Source organism: Ictalurus punctatus, chromosome 23 (assembly GCF_001660625.3).
Source record: "Ictalurus punctatus breed USDA103 chromosome 23, Coco_2.0, whole genome shotgun sequence".
Classification (NCBI taxonomy): domain Eukaryota; kingdom Metazoa; phylum Chordata; class Actinopteri; order Siluriformes; family Ictaluridae; genus Ictalurus; species Ictalurus punctatus.
In genome coordinates this window covers 70316-86978 of record NC_030438.2, presented here as the reverse complement: position 1 = coordinate 86978, position 16663 = coordinate 70316, and the positions used below count along the sequence as shown (strand labels likewise).

Genomic DNA, 16663 nt, shown 5'->3' with positions numbered 1-16663 from the left:
TAGTCACATACAGACTTGACCCTAGTTATCGTAGCGATCTCTGTGTGTGGGAATGTCAGTGTTATGTTGTGCTTGTAGATGATACACAAAACGCAATTTCACAGCCTAGTCAACAAATGATCATCTGTGTTTTAGCTCAGTTACACTCATGCAGGTGTTTAACCTATTAATGTTGTGCAATAAGACACTGCTACTGGCTACTGATGGACGCAACAGTTTCTTTGTATGAGGGGCTTCACACAATTTCATTTTTTTTTTAATGATTTTATATAAAATTATTCCTTCTAAACTAGCCAAATCAAGCTTTCATAACACAGTCCCATGCTAAGAAGCATGAAATTTAAATCGGTCATTGACTGTGCCTCAGAGTGGAGAAAAGAGCAGGCCACTTACTTTCCCCTCCAGGAGTGTTTGGTTGTGTAGAAACAGGCCAAGTCTTTATTCTCTTTGAGGACGTTCATCTTCCAGCAAGGCCTGCAACAAGCAAACAAAAATAAGAGTTTAACAAGGAGAAGAGACAAATAAGCATGAACATAACAGTATGGCAACTGTGACTTTTGTGTGAAGTTCTTTTAGATTATTTTTATTGTAAACAGATTTGCAGTTATTTGAAGGGCTTATTTTTTATTCTAAATATGTTTAAAAGGTTGCTTCAGGTAATATAACATAACTGACTTATTATATACACACTTCAATGCTACTTTGTTGCCCCGATCTGAACACTTCTGAGCAAAATATGTCATAAAATGGTAAAAAAAAAATTTATTACCAGCCGGGTTGGCTTCAGTTATTTGTGGAAATGATTTCGATTTCCCCCCCCCAATTCAGGAATCTCTCCCTCTCTCTCATATTTTATTTATATATATATATATATATATCTGTGTGGGGGGAGGGATGGGGAAACAATTGTGTTATAGTAAGGTTTTATTTGTAACACTCAACGTGTGGTTTTTATTTTCTTTTAATTTATTGATTCATTTTCATATGATTCATTTTCATGTGACTCATTTACCTTTTCTCTTCTCTCCTCTCTTCCCTTTCCCAAATATTTCATTGAGAAGAAGAAAAAACAAAACAAAGGCAACCAAAATGAAAATTTAAGAGGAGTGAGTCCACAAAATCTAGACGAAGTAATGCACCGACCATATCTTCAATAAGAATCCGAATTCTGTAGAGCTGGAAGGCCGAGTGCAAAAAAAGAATAAGAGTGAAAAAAAACTCCACTATATAGGTGATGCAGTTCACCCCGATATCAAGAGTTTAACATAGTCTCCTGCTTCCTCCGCTGAAATAAAGTCCTTCTGAACACCGTGATATGTAATGCGAAGCCGAGCTGGGTGAAGTATTCCATAGCTAGCGCCCTCAATACCACAAAGTTGACGCCGAACCTCGTTAAACGCGGCCCGGGCCCGGGCTGTCTTGGCTGTGTAGTCAGGGAAAACAGAGATGGTCAAATCCCTCATTTTAAACCGCTGGATCTCTCTCGCACGGCGTAAAATATCAACACAGCCACTGTGATAGTGGAATCTGCACACAATAGCTCGTGGTCGTTCACCAGGCTTGGGCTTCGGCTGAAGGGTCCGGTGGGGCCGGTCCAGAACCGGCTCCTTCTCCAGACCAGACGCCTCTTTTAACAAGGCCGCTACAGCAGCGGTTGTACAGGCGTCAGCGCCCTCTGGAACTCCGACTATCCTAACGTTATTGCGCCGTGACCTCGACTCCAAATCCTCACATTTATTCTCTAATTGAGTCACGGTCGCAGTGAGAGACTCGACAGTAGTCTTCATATGAACTATGTCATTGGTGCAACCGGAGAGAGCGTGCCCCATTTCCGCAACAGTACCTTTCAGTGTTGATATGGTAGCCTCGGCAGCGACATTATCACCAGCCTGCTGTGTTTTCACGGCCTGCAGGTCAGGCTGGATAGTAGACAGCGCATACCTGAACATCGCCTGAAACTCCTTTTTAAAAATATCGGCAATCTCCTTCCTCAGTAAAGCCAGCAACTTGAGCCTGAGTGCGGCGAAGTCAGGATCACTGCTCGGCAACGCGGATTCAGGGGGAGAAGGGGACTCGCTCACGGCGTGCACACTAGGTCTCAGTTGTGTCTGAATGCTACCACGGGTTTTCGTGTTCTTTCCAGACATCTTAACGTGCCACAAAGTTCAAAGTGCAAATAAGGAAACGAAGTAGAATAAGTCAAAATATATTATATGACCAAAAAGCACTAATTAATTACAATTTTAATCAAAATCAGCAGGAGCCTCCAACTTCGCGTCTTACTCCATTGAACACCGAATTCCGTGTGGTTTTTATTTTAAATAAACGAAAAAAATGGTATTGAAAGTTTATCCCCGCATCTGATTAACCATGACTGTGCCACCTTGTGGTCAAGAACTGTAACAACTTTCATTTTTTCCTTATATCTGAAGAGTTTGTGCTAAATTCACAGTTCGTTATTCCTATAATTCCCTGGGGTATGCTGAAGTGAACACAAACCATCATCTGAAAGGAGTACTTCCTGTCAACCATCTTGAATTTTTTTAAAAGCTGTTTTTGAATTTAGTTTTTCCACTAGTCCTCCTACAAATTATGTAATCAACATAAAATTTGCCATACATCATATTCAGATCAACCTAGACAAAAGTTATCAAAACAATGTTGATATTCCAAATGGTTTGCCCATAATGTGCTAACAAATCTGATGGTGAAGTCACCAAACAGCATGTTAGGCTGTAACTCAGCAATGATCTTGCACACAGACAAATCTCAGGACCATGCCCCTGATGCTATGCAACAAATTTTGTGACAGCGCAATAATATGCTTTCATCCAAGTGCCATTTTTGCTACTCCTGGTCTGAAGTGTAATTTTGAGACCTGTCTAAACAAAAGTTATCAAATGATATTCAAAACTGTTCTCCGATAACGGACTGGCAAATGCATGAAACTACAAATCATTCTTGAATCCCTCTGCTATAATTATGGCTCTCCTTTTCTTATTCAACAATTGTAGTATGTCTGTGAATGTGCGGCTGACAGAGACTTGGTGTTTGGCCCCTGAAAATGCTGCTTCTAGCTTTAATTTATTTTTAAAATATGCTAATACTTATGTTCATTCTCCATCATTATTAAAAGAAAATATTCACAGAAAAATCACACAAGCATTATAATGAACTGCAGCATAAGTGTGTTCCAATTTTATAATAGAGAGCATGTCCAGTGAACTTTTCTGATCTTTCTGGAATGTAACAAACTCCATTAAATAGATCTTGTACAATATTGCTGGATTTTTTTTTGTCAACTGTAACCTAAATAACGGTTATTGGTTTGAGAAAAATATTGTTTTGAGACAGTTTTCATACTCAGGTCACATTAAACAGAAAATAGAAAGCTTTCCAGAGTTAAATAAAGTTACGTTCTTACTAATTGCTATTTGTTATTGCTATTTGCTAAACCAGATATGCCTACAGATAATGGCAGTGTGTTAGGCTACACCCCTAATCTACACTGTACTCAGGTGTTCATGAACACCACAAATAATCAGATGCAATGTTAAAAAATTTTTAAATCAGTGTCTCTGCAGCTGTTTGCCAGAAGACAGTAGGGTATGCATCATATGGAAGCCAACAACGGCATGCAGCCATAATTGAGTGACTGGTCTTATTTGTCTAAATTTATATATTTGTGTGAGCCTGCTTTCTATATATTTTTTTTCCAACTTAATACTTAATTATTTAATTAAATCAGTTAATTACATTACAATAATGTAATATTTAATTAATGCCTTTAATATGAAACTGGGTTTCATAAAATTTGTACTCGTAATTGAAATAAGTGAGTGATTGAAACTTGACAATATAGTCAAGGTGGCAACAGTTATATAATTTTGATGAAAAGAATAAGTCTTCTTTGTGTAAATTTACACAAACCAAGGAGCTCTTGTATGATACAAACAAATGAATTACAAATACATTTTATATCCAGCCTGATAAATGAGGACCAGGGTGGGCCAGGTGAGCTTTTCTTCTCATTACAGAGAAAGCATATGTGCTCTTCTTACAGCTTTTATTCAAACAAATTCAAACTCAATTTAAGCATAGGGGATGTTAAAGAAGCCAGCAATTATTTAAGTGAAGCAGAGGTTGAATTTATCACGATTATTCATTGCTTTTAGGGACAACATATTTTTATTGTACTTTCACATTTAAATAAACAGACCACTGCTTTTACCTCCATGTTGTGCTACATTCCTGCTAATGTACAAATCTTTGCATCAAATTAAGCTTGTCCTTAAAGTGCATCATCTCATAGAAGCCAAATATAAATAAAATTGTACCCAAATTATAGGATAATAAAAATACCATCAAGCAAATGAAAATATGTACTCAAATATAACAATATATAACCAAATGAAAATAATTCAGGCGTATGCAGAAAAGGCAATAACAGTGTTTACAGGAGGAGAGACGCAGACAGATCACCCAATAGAGTGGTGCAGGGATGACACCATTTTGTACCGAAACCTGGAAGTTAGCATAAAAACCCAACAGGATTCTCTCACAGACTTTTGTATTATTGCAAAAAATAAGCTCTGTGATCAACAAAAGTTTACAACACTAACACGTTTTTTCCATCGAGATAGTTTTCACAAATGAACACAACTTTTATGAAGTTTGAAGCCTAATAAAATGGCCAGAAATAAACAGCTAAAAGTACGCTATAAACAAATCACACCATGGTCGCTTGACTTCAACATCACCAAGCTTCCCACAACTTTTCCAAACTTGATTTAAAAACATTTTCCATAATACGGATTTACTCTGTGGATGAATCTTCATCCACGTTTTTTTGGAGTTGTGCACAGCATACCTGGACCAGTTTATCTGTAAAGTTTATTCCTGTTCGGCGAGATGATGTTTAATGTCCCCGACATCTGTAATCCCATTTAACTTGTTAGTGTCATGATTTGCCCTTGCGCAGGCGCTGGAGCATGCAACACGCTCTTGTAGTGACATTGACTTTGTTTACTTTCTACATGTGCATTTGTTATGATTTCTGTCCTGTCTCCTCCCCTGTATTGTCATCAGTTGTTCCCTCATGTGTCATCATTAATCTCAGCTGTTTTGTGTTAACCCTTAATTACGTTTCTCATTTAAACCCCTCGTGTCTCTTTGTTCGACACAAAGTATTGTGCGAGTTTTCCGTGTACCAAGGCTTTGTTCATAGTTTCACGGCTCATAGTTTTGATCCTGTTCTTGACCTCATTGTTTGATTCTCATTTAATTTTTGTTTAGCCTTGTTTACACCTGTTTGCCGATCGCCTGACCTTTTGCTTGTTTTTGACCATGCTATTGTCTCACATGTTGGATTTGTCTGCCTCTCTTCAATAAAGCTCTTATCTGCACTTGCATCCGTCCTAAACCCTCATTATGTGACAATTAGCAACCGCCTTTTTCAATACACATAAAAGCTTTTTTTTTTTTTTTTTAAAAATCATGAGTGGGGTTTTACTGGCGTATTTTATGTCATAGAATAAAACATGAAAATATTTTGAGCTTCATGAATCATCATGAAGCTGAAAATATTCATCATGAAGATTCCTCATGAATCAATACGAACCACATCATGCAGTAAAACTGCCATTACAACAGGGTTTATACAGACCCAACACACACACACACACACACACACACACACACACACACGAGTAAGTCACAAGCTAACAATTCAAGATTTCTACTCTACTGTAGTTTCCATGAATGCTGGTTGGTGTTCACATCCTGTGTCTTCTGTATCCTTCTTATTGGCTATATCTCTGAGCAACAGCTGTACAGTACAGACTTCAACATTGCAAAACAGGATGCAGAGAAATTGGGAAAGCCTGGCCTACGTGATCATTTACTCTACTCAGAGTTTGTGTCTGAAGACACAGACTTTAACCTGTGTTCAGGGCCGTTTCGAGGCATAGGCAAACTAGGCGGTTGCCTAGGGCGCCACCAGCCTGGAGGCACCAGTGAGCGCCCCAATGCCACCTCCCAAATCACACGCCCACAAGAGAGAGAGTTTATCATCATTATTATTATTATTATTATTATTATTATTATTATTATTATCATCATCATCATCATCATCTTCATCATCATTATTAATATTATTATTAATAATAATAAGTAAGTCATTTAGGGTTTTTTTCTATTTTAAATCAGGTAACACTATGATTTAATGCGATTATTTATCTGGTATTCCTGGTGATAGTGAGCATGCTGTTAGGAAGAGAGATAGAGATGTCTTTCGTCATGAAAAGGTCAAAGCCATCAGGGACAAGAAGAAAAAAAGAGGACGAGAAAAAGAAAGAGATATAAAAAGGTATTCAACTAGTAATATGGACAGTAAAGAACTGTTTTGCCACCTATTAGCGCTCCATCATGACGAGCACAACACGTTCACAAAGGACACGCTGTCCTAGCAAGAATTTCTGATGTGTTAAAACACATTTAAGCAGCTGAATATTAGCATAACAAAGATGGATTTTTAAAAAATGCTATCAGAAAGACAGTGATCAGAAACTAATGTTTAGTGTATACTGAAGATAGTGTTGTTACTATGACAACCAGTGAAGACCTGCCAAACAACTGTAGTCTGAACAGAAAAAAAGTATAAAAAATAATTCTACATGAATAATTTTCTTATGCTTAAAATGTATAACTAATTGCAGTTAGAAACAGACAGGCTTTGTGAAGTGGGTGTGTGGATGAGAATCTGTTCATTTATGCAATAGGAATCTCACCTAGGGTGCCAAAATGGCCAGAAACAGACCTGCCTGTGTTCGAGGCTATGCTTGTTATTGAGTCAGGGCTTCATAAACATGCAGATGAGCAAAGCATATAACTAAAGAATGTAAATAGTTTATTTTCTACAGGAAAAAAAGTTCACTTATATCTGGATTTTTGAGAACTTTCCAAGATCATTTCTGAAGACAAAATCTCAGAAATGCTAAGATAGTGCTTATAACAGATGGCCTTAAGATAAAAATGCTGCTGTCTTGAAATATCATTGAATCTACTAAAAATACAAGCCAAGCAGGTGTTTACAATACAAAAACAGTTCCGCATTTAGGAAGAAAAACAGTGCTTTATCGTACTATTACTTTTTAAGAAAATAAGGCAATTTGACCAAAACAAATAACTAAATAAATAAAAAGACATAAAACAGCAACGTCCAAATTCTCAAACCGTCTCTACTCATCTGGCAGCAAAGTACAGAGGGCGCTGCCTCATCGGGAACAATTTCATCTTGTCAAAATATCTACTATCGAAACAAATAGCTAGCATTATTCCCCGAGTATAATTTAAACTAGCTTGATGTATTTAAAATGAACACTAAACTGCTATGCATTCAATCACGTTCAAGAAGAACTATAGTAGCAAGCTTGCAACTAAACAGGTAGCCAGTCGAGTGCATCAATCTGATCATCGGGCCTTTTAGATGAATACGGACAAATTTCATGTAATAATACAATTAATTAACCTGGAAATACCAAGGATTTAAGTAAGTGCAAAAAGGTGTCATTTAAAGGCATCAACCCAGGGTATGACGTTAAAGTAAGTTATAGTTAACTAGCTAGCCAACCGAGTAGCTAGGTTTTAAAAGTACAATAACTAAAACCAGTTGACCTTTTCAGCAAAATGTAATAATATACTCCTAAGACTTGATAGTCCTTCACCTGCCATCTCTCCAAACTGTTTATATTAGGCTGTAATACGGATGCTCGCCTAAAAGAAATGACATTAGCAAACGGGTTTCCCTGCATCAGTGCAGCAAGCACATCCAGCTAGTTATAGCTAAAAGAACAAAGGTACGTACAACGCTTTACCTGAGGGGTTAACACCAGATGCGACTTGTTTCCGTCCCCGTTCCCTCAACCTCCCAAAACGCGTCAACGTCTCTGTCCTTTTTTTTCGGTAACTGTGCCGCTGAACATTGACAACTGCGCTTCGCTCAGTAATGAAACTCAGGACGGCGCCATGTTCGGTTCACACAAAGCGCAAGTGTGCGCATGTGCCGACCACCAGCTTGTCACGAGACTGTCAGCTGGTTAGAGAGACAGGAAGTACCGAAGGAAAAACGGTGTGCAGGTTAATTATTTTTTTGTTTGTTTGTTTGGCTTTTTTATTCAAACGCAAACGCTGTTGGCAAGTTCACTGTTAGTTACCAGCAAATAAAATGCAGTCGCTTCCCAGAGCAAAAATCAGAATGTCAGTTATAACAGTGGCGTTTTTCACTGAACACAGAGTATTAAAAAAAAAATAATAATAATTTTTATTTTTCAAAATAATCAGTATAAACAGTAATGAATATATGGAGCATTAACAATATACAATATTTAGGGGAAAATACAAAGTGAAAAGAAAAGGAAAATCAGCAATGTGGTCAAATTCAGAATTACAGTACCATAATGAGCATTTAAGGATACAAATTAGACTGATAATCAGTGCCAAGACAATTCAAAAGAATTGTCCACAACTTCTGAAATGATTTAGATTTACCCAATCTTTTCCAGAAGTGTAGTTTCTTTAATCAGGATTATCCAGTCCTTAAAAATGGGGTGGTTCAGTACCAACCAATTTATTCATAATTAATTTCCTACCTAACATCAGTAAAGTCTTAAAGACATCTGAGTATTCCAAAAAAAGGGGAGGGCAATACACACAGCATGCACATGAGTGAGGAGGCTGTAACCTTCTGTCTACAGATAGCTTATCACAAACACCATTCCAGAAATCAGCAACCAAAGGGCATTCCCAGAGACAATGAAAGAATGTTCCGATACTGTTATTGCATTTGGGACGTTGGGGAGATACAGTAGTATTTATTTTTGCTATATTTATTTGAAGACATATAAGTATGTACAATATTATATTGCATTTCTTTGAATCTGTTGCAGACTGAGATATTCAATGATAGTCTGATAATATCATCGCAGACAATTCCGTCAATGTCACATTGTAATTCTTACTCCATGCTTTCTCCAACAAAATCAGATTGTCTGCTTTGTAATGGCTTATCATAGAGTAAAATTTGGATAACTTAATAACTTCAATATCCTTAAGAAAAAACGTATCTAAAATGAAATCAGAGATATTCAGGGTAAGACTAGCATGTCTAGTCTGAACGAAATGTCTTATCTTCAGGTAACTCATCAAATGACGTCAAAACATGCTTATGGAATAAGTCATATATCCTGTATATTCCCACATGAATCCAGCTACCAAATTAAGAGCCCATATTAGTATGGTGAAAATTTGTGTTACCAGTCAGTGTGGATAGGATAGGCAAGCTCTGATTATAATTGAGAGACCTTCTGATCTGTGACCACATTTTAACAACTCTAATAATGAGTGGGTTTTCTTTTACCTTGTCAGGGATTTAGGTTTTCTGATCTAATAATTTAATCAGAGAAACTGGATTACAAAACTGGATCTTCGGTTTTATGTATCCAATCTAGGAGGATCCTAGCCTGCGTGGCCCATACATAGTATTTAAAGTGTGGAAGTGACCATAAACCTGTATCAGTGGGCAATTGTAATTTTTGTATTGTAACTTTAGCTCGCTTACTGGCCCAAATAAATGTAGACATAGCTTTATTAAGATCTTTTATATCAGCATTTGTCAAATTTCAAAAAGTCATGGATAGCGTGTATAAAATCTCTGGGAAGATTATAATTTTTATAAGGTTTCGTGAGAAAGAGACTGGAAGTTTTGACCATCTTGTGAAGTCTTCCTTGATATGGGATATTGATGTTTTAATATTGGCGTCATAAAGTTATAAAAGTTTGGGTGTAATACAGATACCTGAATATATGATACCTTTAGGAGACCATTTGAATGGCTTAGAAAAATTAGGCTCAGATATGTTTGGTGATACTTATGGCATTATGTGGCTTACTCATGGCATTTTGGGGGACAGTGGTGGCTTAGTGGTTTGGGGTCTGGGTTACTGATCAGAAGGTCAGGGGTTCAAGCCCTTAACCCTCTCTGCTCCAGGGGCGCTGTATCATGGCTGACCCTGTGTTCTGACCCCAACTTCCTGACAGGCTGGGGTATGCAAAGAAAACAATTTTACTGTGCTCTACTGTATATGTGACCAATAAAGACTCATTATCATTATCTCTGACTTGTGAAGGTTAACTTTATATCCAGAAATGACTCCAAGTTGCTTGATACAGTCAATTAATTCAGGTATTGACATTTGCAGGTTAGTTATAATTAGCAAAATATTATCAGCATAAAGCAGTATGTTTTGTTGTCTGTTACCAATACTAACACTGTAATTTTTTAGATTGTTTAGAATATAAATTGCCAAGGGTTCTATCGCTATGGCGAATAATAAATGCGACAAGGGGCAGCCCTGAGAAGTCCCCCCTATGAAGCACAAATGAGTCAGAGAGAATGCCGTTAGTTAACACAGCAGCCTTTGTTAACGTATAAAGCAATCTGACCCATTTTATAAAGTTTTCAGCAATTCCAAATCTGGTCATAACATCAAACATATAACTCCACTCCACGCTATCGAATGCCTTTTCGGCATCCATCGCTAGTAAGATTCCAGGTCTGAAGTTTTGGTCAAGGTGACATATTATATTAAATAATCTTCTAGTATTGCAATAGGACTGGTGGCCTTTTATAAACCCTGTCTGGTCTGGGTCTATGATGACCAGAATTACATTCTCAAGTATCTATATGTGTATCTATATCTGAGCTATTATTGTCTAAATGTCTAATATTGTCTAATATTGTCTAAACATCTCATTTATTTTTTTGTTTGCTTTTATTCTGCATCCCGAGGGATCTTTAATTGCTGGAATATATCCTTTTATGGAGATCTTTTTAACTAAGCTAGCGAGAAGGCGGTTGGGTTTATTACCCATTTCAAAAAGTCTTTGTCTTGCAAATAATGTATCCCTATCTGCCTTCCTGGTGAGCAATTGGTTTAATTGAACTCTCAGAGATATAAGTTCAGCAACAAATTAAGCTGATTTTGAGGAGTGAGACTGATTTTCTGTTGTGACAGAAATTCTCTTTTCTAGTTTGATATGCTTGAATAATAAGTGCTTTTTCTTTTTACTAGCAATTATGGCAATTATCATTCCTCTTAGAAAAGCCTTGTATGGTTCCCATATTGTTCTAGGGTCCATTCCATTTGTATCGTTACATTGAAAATATGCATCTGTCTGTTCTTTTAAGTAATCAACAAATTTCTCATCGAAGAGATGGAAAGGATTAAGTTTCTATATCCATGATTGGTAATTAGGTTGAGGTGGTAACATAGTAACGGTTACAGGTGCATGGTCTGATAGAGTCATCAGGCCTATATTAGATTTCTCAGCCAATCTTATCATTGTTGATGCCCTTTACATTCCAAGTACATATCCTTATGCTCAAGTTATAGGTACTACTCATTGATAGTTACTTTATGCATTAAATGTGTATGTATTAACTGTTTTAAAATGCAAACACTGCAAAGAGAAAATAAAAATCATAACAGTAAATAAGTAACAAGGTAAACCACAACAGCTTGAAACACAAAAACCAAAAAACCTCCTGAATAAAAACAGAACTGTGCAGGTGTACAATAAAATTTAGCAACATGCTAATTTATGTTAGCAGTGTGTTAAAGCATGGTAATTCTCGCTAGCAATGTGCTAAAACATGCTTACAATGTGCTAATTCAATTAAATGAAAAAAAAAGTTCAATTCAATTTTATTTGTATAGCACTTTTTACAACTGTCATTGTCTCAAAACAGCTTTACATAAATATATAAACACAGGATACAGATTTTAAGTGTGTGGATTAATCCCAATTGTGCAAGCTGGTGGCAAAGAAAAACTCCCTAAGATGTTAAGAGGAAGAAACCTTGAGAGGAACCAGACTCAGAAGGGAACCCATACTCATCTGGGTAACAACAGATAGTGCAAAAGTAAAGGAAAGTTCATTATGGTTTTTATATGAAGTCTGTTTGTTGAACTAGTCCACTGTTCACCAAGGAGACCTGAGTGAAAAACTGCGTGTTGTTATTGCAGTCCCAAGGCCGTAGTAGCAACCGTAGTTCCAGCAACCACAGCGCGAACGTCCATATGGAATTGGAGTGGATGAGAGCTCCACCCAGAGGTAGGGCATCCGAACAGCTCAGGCAGGTCCGGAGAGCAGAAAGGATCAGGATCACTGGCATCTCCATAAAATCATGTGTGGCTCGACAAAAGGAGAGAAAGAGAGGGAGGTAAAGAGAGAGAGAGATTGTTAGGTAAGACTGTGCTTTGAGTAAAAAAAACTCAGGGTAAGCTTGAGTAAACAAATACATAATTAATGATAGTGTTAAAACATGCTAATAAATGCTAGCAAAGTGATTATTCATGGTAGCAACATGCTAATTTATGCTAGTAACATGCTAAATTAGGCAAGTAACATGCTTATTAATGCTAGCAATGTGCTCAAACATGCTAGCATAATGCTAATTCATGCTAGCAATGTGCATCATGCTAATTCATGCTAGCAACATGTTAATTCATGCTAGCAATGTGCTAAACATGTTAGCAACATGCAAATTCATGTTAGCAGTGTGTTAAAACATGCTAATTTATGCTAGCAGTGTGCTAAAACATGCAAGCAACATTCTACTTCATGATAGTAATGTGCTAATTCATGCTAGCAACATGCTAACTCATGTTAGCAGTGTGTTAAAACATGCTAATTCATGTTAGCAGCATGCTAATTCAGGTTAATTTAAAAAAATGCTAATTCATGATTGCTACATCCTAATTCATGCTAGCAACATGCTAAATCAGACAAGCATCATACTAATTAATACTAGCAATGTGCTCAAACATACAAGCAACATGATAATTCATGCTATCGACATGCTAGTTTATGGTAACAGTGTCTTAAAACACGCTAATTCATGCTAGCAGTTTGCTAAAACATACTAGCAACATGTTAAATCATGCTAATAACATGCTAAATAATGGTAACAACATGCTAGTTCATGTAAGCAGTTTATTTAAAATTGCTAATTTATGATGGCATGCTAACAACATCCTAATTCATTCTAGCAAAAATGCTAATTCATGCTACCAACATGCTAATTCATGCTAGCAACATTCTAAATCATGTTAGCAACATGCTAATCCATGCTAGCAACTTGCTAAATCTTACTTGTAACATGATAAAACAGACTAGCAACATGCTAATTCATGTTAGCAGTGTGTTATAATATGCTAATTCATTCGAGCAACCTGCTAATCCCTGCTAGCAAAGTGCTATTTCATGCTAGCAACATGCTAATCCATGCTAGCAACATGCTAATTTATGCTAACAACAAGCTGATTAATGATAGCAATGTGCTAATATATGAAAGCAATGTTGTAATTCATGCTAGCAATTGGCTAATTCATGGTAGCAGTGTCAAAACATGGTAATTCATGTCAGCAACATGCTAATTCATGCTAGCAATGTGCTAAAACATGTTAATTCACACTAGCAATGTGTTTGTTTCTTCCTCTTTCCACTTCACTTAATTTAAAGCTTATAAAATGTTAAATCTTTCATATGGCTTTCTCAAGTCAACATCAAAGTTTGTCACGAACTTTACCTATCTAGTTATTATTATTCCTGTGAGACCCAAAAATAGCAATGGTATTGCCTCCCAGAACTTTCAAACTACATGCACCAAACTTGGCACAGACCTTCAGACTGTTCTGACTCAAGTTGCTGTATCTTTTCCAAGGGATCAGAATTCTGGATTACTGGTACAGAAACTCAAATTGGCCAAAATTCCCACTGACTTTCATTAAAAATTTCTGACTGTTATAACTCGTTGAACTTTCAAGCTACTTCCAAGAAACTCAGCATACTCCAGTCTGAAGACACTGGTCAGGCTCTATTTTTCCAAATTGATCGGATTCCTGGTATTCCTGTTGCGACAATGAAAATTCCCAAAAGCTCCCATTCATTTACATTGAGGGAATGTTCAGAGCCTGGCTCCAACTGTCAAAACTCACACACACCTGAGTGCACACAGCCTGAAGCTGTGGGCAACGATAATCGGTGTATCAGATCAGATATATTAGATCACCTTTCTTCACCCATGTTGATAAGGAAGCTATACCTTTTGCTGCCTCCTTCAGTTTTTCTTTAAATTTCTGTCCTCTCTGTCTGTTTGGCATCGTTCATTTATTGAGTATATGACATACATATAATATAACAAGGTTACTTGCATGTCTGGAAATTTAACGAACCTGAGTAGCTAATACTTACCAACACATTCCCTCTCAGTCAATTAGAAAACTACTGGTAAGAAGCATATACAATGCTACTAATATTATGAAAAGGTTAGCAGAAGAGCTAGTGGTTTCAGCATACCGATTGTGTCATGACAACAAGACTATCTAACTGGAGACTTAACAAATAAATAGGGTAATTCTCTGATTTTCTTGTAATTAATTTGCTACTGTTTTGTGCATGTTCTCGTGTTAATTGGCACTCAAGTGCTGTTTACATAATATAATTGTTTATTAATTAATGTTGAGAGGGGCACTTTTAATTTTTTTTGAAAAAGGGCAGGGGCAGAAATAAAAGTGATAACCCTACCTCTAACCTCCTGTCCTATTCATATCCACCATCACTATCATCCAATAAACCCACAATCTTAAATTGTTATCATTGTTACACTCACCCAAAGCCTTTGCCTTCTGTGGAAACGTAACAATTTCATTAAAAAAAAAACCTCTAAGACACTGGTAGCTGCTTTTGAGCTTTTCTATTTCCTCTCATATATTGTTTTTATCTCATTAGTGGCTAAACTCATAGAGTTCATTACCAACAATTTCGTTAAAAAATTATTATAAAATGTCTGATGGCCAAATATGGAGGTCATGAATTTAAGAGCCCACTGAGTTAGAGAGATAATGAACGCATGACGATTCTCACCTGTGTGTGATTATGGCCAGTTTATATGCACTTTGTCTGTCCTTTCAGTGAATGCAGTGAGCAAGAGAGAAAGAGAGACAGAGCCAACATAACACACCCGGCAGGAACTTAAACTTAAAGTTGGGCTTGAACATGGCGAAAGCCACAAGTTGTTTGGACTGAATTTTATTTCCATTAGTTTTGGTTGAAAGAATTTAAGGTTTCGACAACATGTACTGAAAGGCAGCTAGTGTAAAAAAAGAGAAAAATAAAGATAAAATGAGCCCCAAAGCTGCATCAAAGTCTGCCTGTCCCCCAATCCTCTTTCCTTTGAAATTGGGTTCTACAAGGGTATAAGCTGTCAAGCTTCAGTAGAAAATGGTTAATGCATCTATGCAGTTCTTATATTCTGATATCCTGGCTCCCAATAGGGCATTCTATGGAGCACTACATCATTAAAAGATTTTCTTACACAAATATATTTAAAACAATTGAATAAATATGCCATTCTGAAGTCACTATTTATTTAATTACTTCAATACACTTCCATTTCTTTTCAGTACATAATGAAGTACCTTCACCTTCAGTACCTTTCCAAGAAAGGCTCAACACATGAGTTAACGATTACAGGGAGTTAACAAAGCCTGTGAAGTGTTTCAAAAGTATTTAAAAAATACACTAGCTATTTTTAATGAAGCATTAAATCTCATCTCTTGCTTCATAAAAGAATCATGTCCAGCAGTCACATGGATGGTCTTTACAGGGATCAAAAGTCAAAGATTTCACTAAGCCGAGGGGGCTCTTTGGATTCTGTCACTGCCTATAGAGTTCAGCTTAATTTCTCCTCAGTTCAGAATGAAGACTCATAATCATTAGCACCTTGCCAGCGAGACAGTCTTAAAAACCCTGGGCCAGTGTCATTGGATCGATCGAAATAAGGGTCAAAGTTTGAGGATTCCAGTGAGCTAAGCGAGGCTGCTAGTGACCCAGAACCCTCATAGGCATAAGTGTGCAAGCAGTCAAAGGGAGGGACACAGGGGTCCTGGTCAGCCTCAGCCAGCCGGTCTATCATAAACTGATGGAAGACTTCATCCTCTGGACCAATAAGGTGTGAGTGGCATAGAGACATGCGTACACTTGCTACCACTTCCTCTCTACAGAATGTGTGCTTGTGGCGGTGTGGGTGTGGCCTCAGTGGGACTAACTGGTTAGAGTTGGCTGCATCTGGAATTCCTTCACTCTCACTGTGATATACGATTTTCTCTGAGTACTCCTCTGTGTCAAGCTCCTGGATAGCAAGATTCTGCTGTTGTACTGTCCTGTGTCTCCACACAGCTACCAATAGTAAAGCAAGCACTGCAAGTCAAAGAAAGAGGCATTAACATATAGTAACAAATAGTAACACATATACACATTTTAGTAGTATTAACTATATTTAAGGCAATAGGCCTGGTCATGGAAACTCATTACTAATGACTGAAATGATACTGTAATATTCATAAGTAGTTAATGATCATCTGGAACATTATTATAAAGCAAAACACATGGAACCTTATTACTAATTACTGAAGTATTAGTGTTTATTTACTTATAAACATATTCAGTATATATACACACAACACTTCAGAAATTTGGTTACTGATGACTGAAGTATTAGTGTTTAGTTACTTATAAATATATTCAGTATATATACACAACA

At 37.0% G+C, this 16663-nt stretch overlaps 2 protein-coding genes across 8 annotated transcripts in view; both read right to left on the bottom strand.

Moving 5' to 3' along the window:
• Positions 1 to 8074, bottom strand: part of LOC108256539 (dnaJ homolog subfamily C member 13) — an 81977-nt gene extending 73903 nt beyond the window's left edge. For 3 of the 5 annotated variants that reach the window (XM_017453509.3, XM_017453511.3, XM_047150206.2), the window contains exons 1-2: positions 7875 to 8073; positions 394 to 474 (exon numbers count right to left, since the gene is read on the bottom strand). In XM_017453509.3, the coding sequence (XP_017308998.1) occupies positions 394 to 461 (68 nt within the window). In that variant the 5' untranslated portion in view covers positions 462 to 474; positions 7875 to 8073. Of the gene's footprint in view, positions 1 to 393; positions 475 to 7864 lie in introns of all 5 variants that reach the window. The other 2 variants (XM_047150205.2, XM_017453510.3) reach the window with 2 other exon arrangements.
• Positions 8075 to 11752: 3678 nt separating this feature from the next.
• The window catches only part of cdh19 (cadherin 19, type 2), a 36763-nt gene continuing 31852 nt past the window's right edge, over positions 11753 to 16663 (bottom strand). For 2 of the 3 annotated variants that reach the window (XM_017453805.3, XM_017453807.3), the window contains exon 12: positions 11753 to 16320. In XM_017453805.3, coding sequence (XP_017309294.1) covers positions 15815 to 16320 — 506 coding nt within the window. In that variant the 3' untranslated portion in view covers positions 11753 to 15814. The remainder of the gene's footprint in view (positions 16321 to 16663) is intronic. The other variant, XM_017453808.3, reaches the window with a different exon arrangement.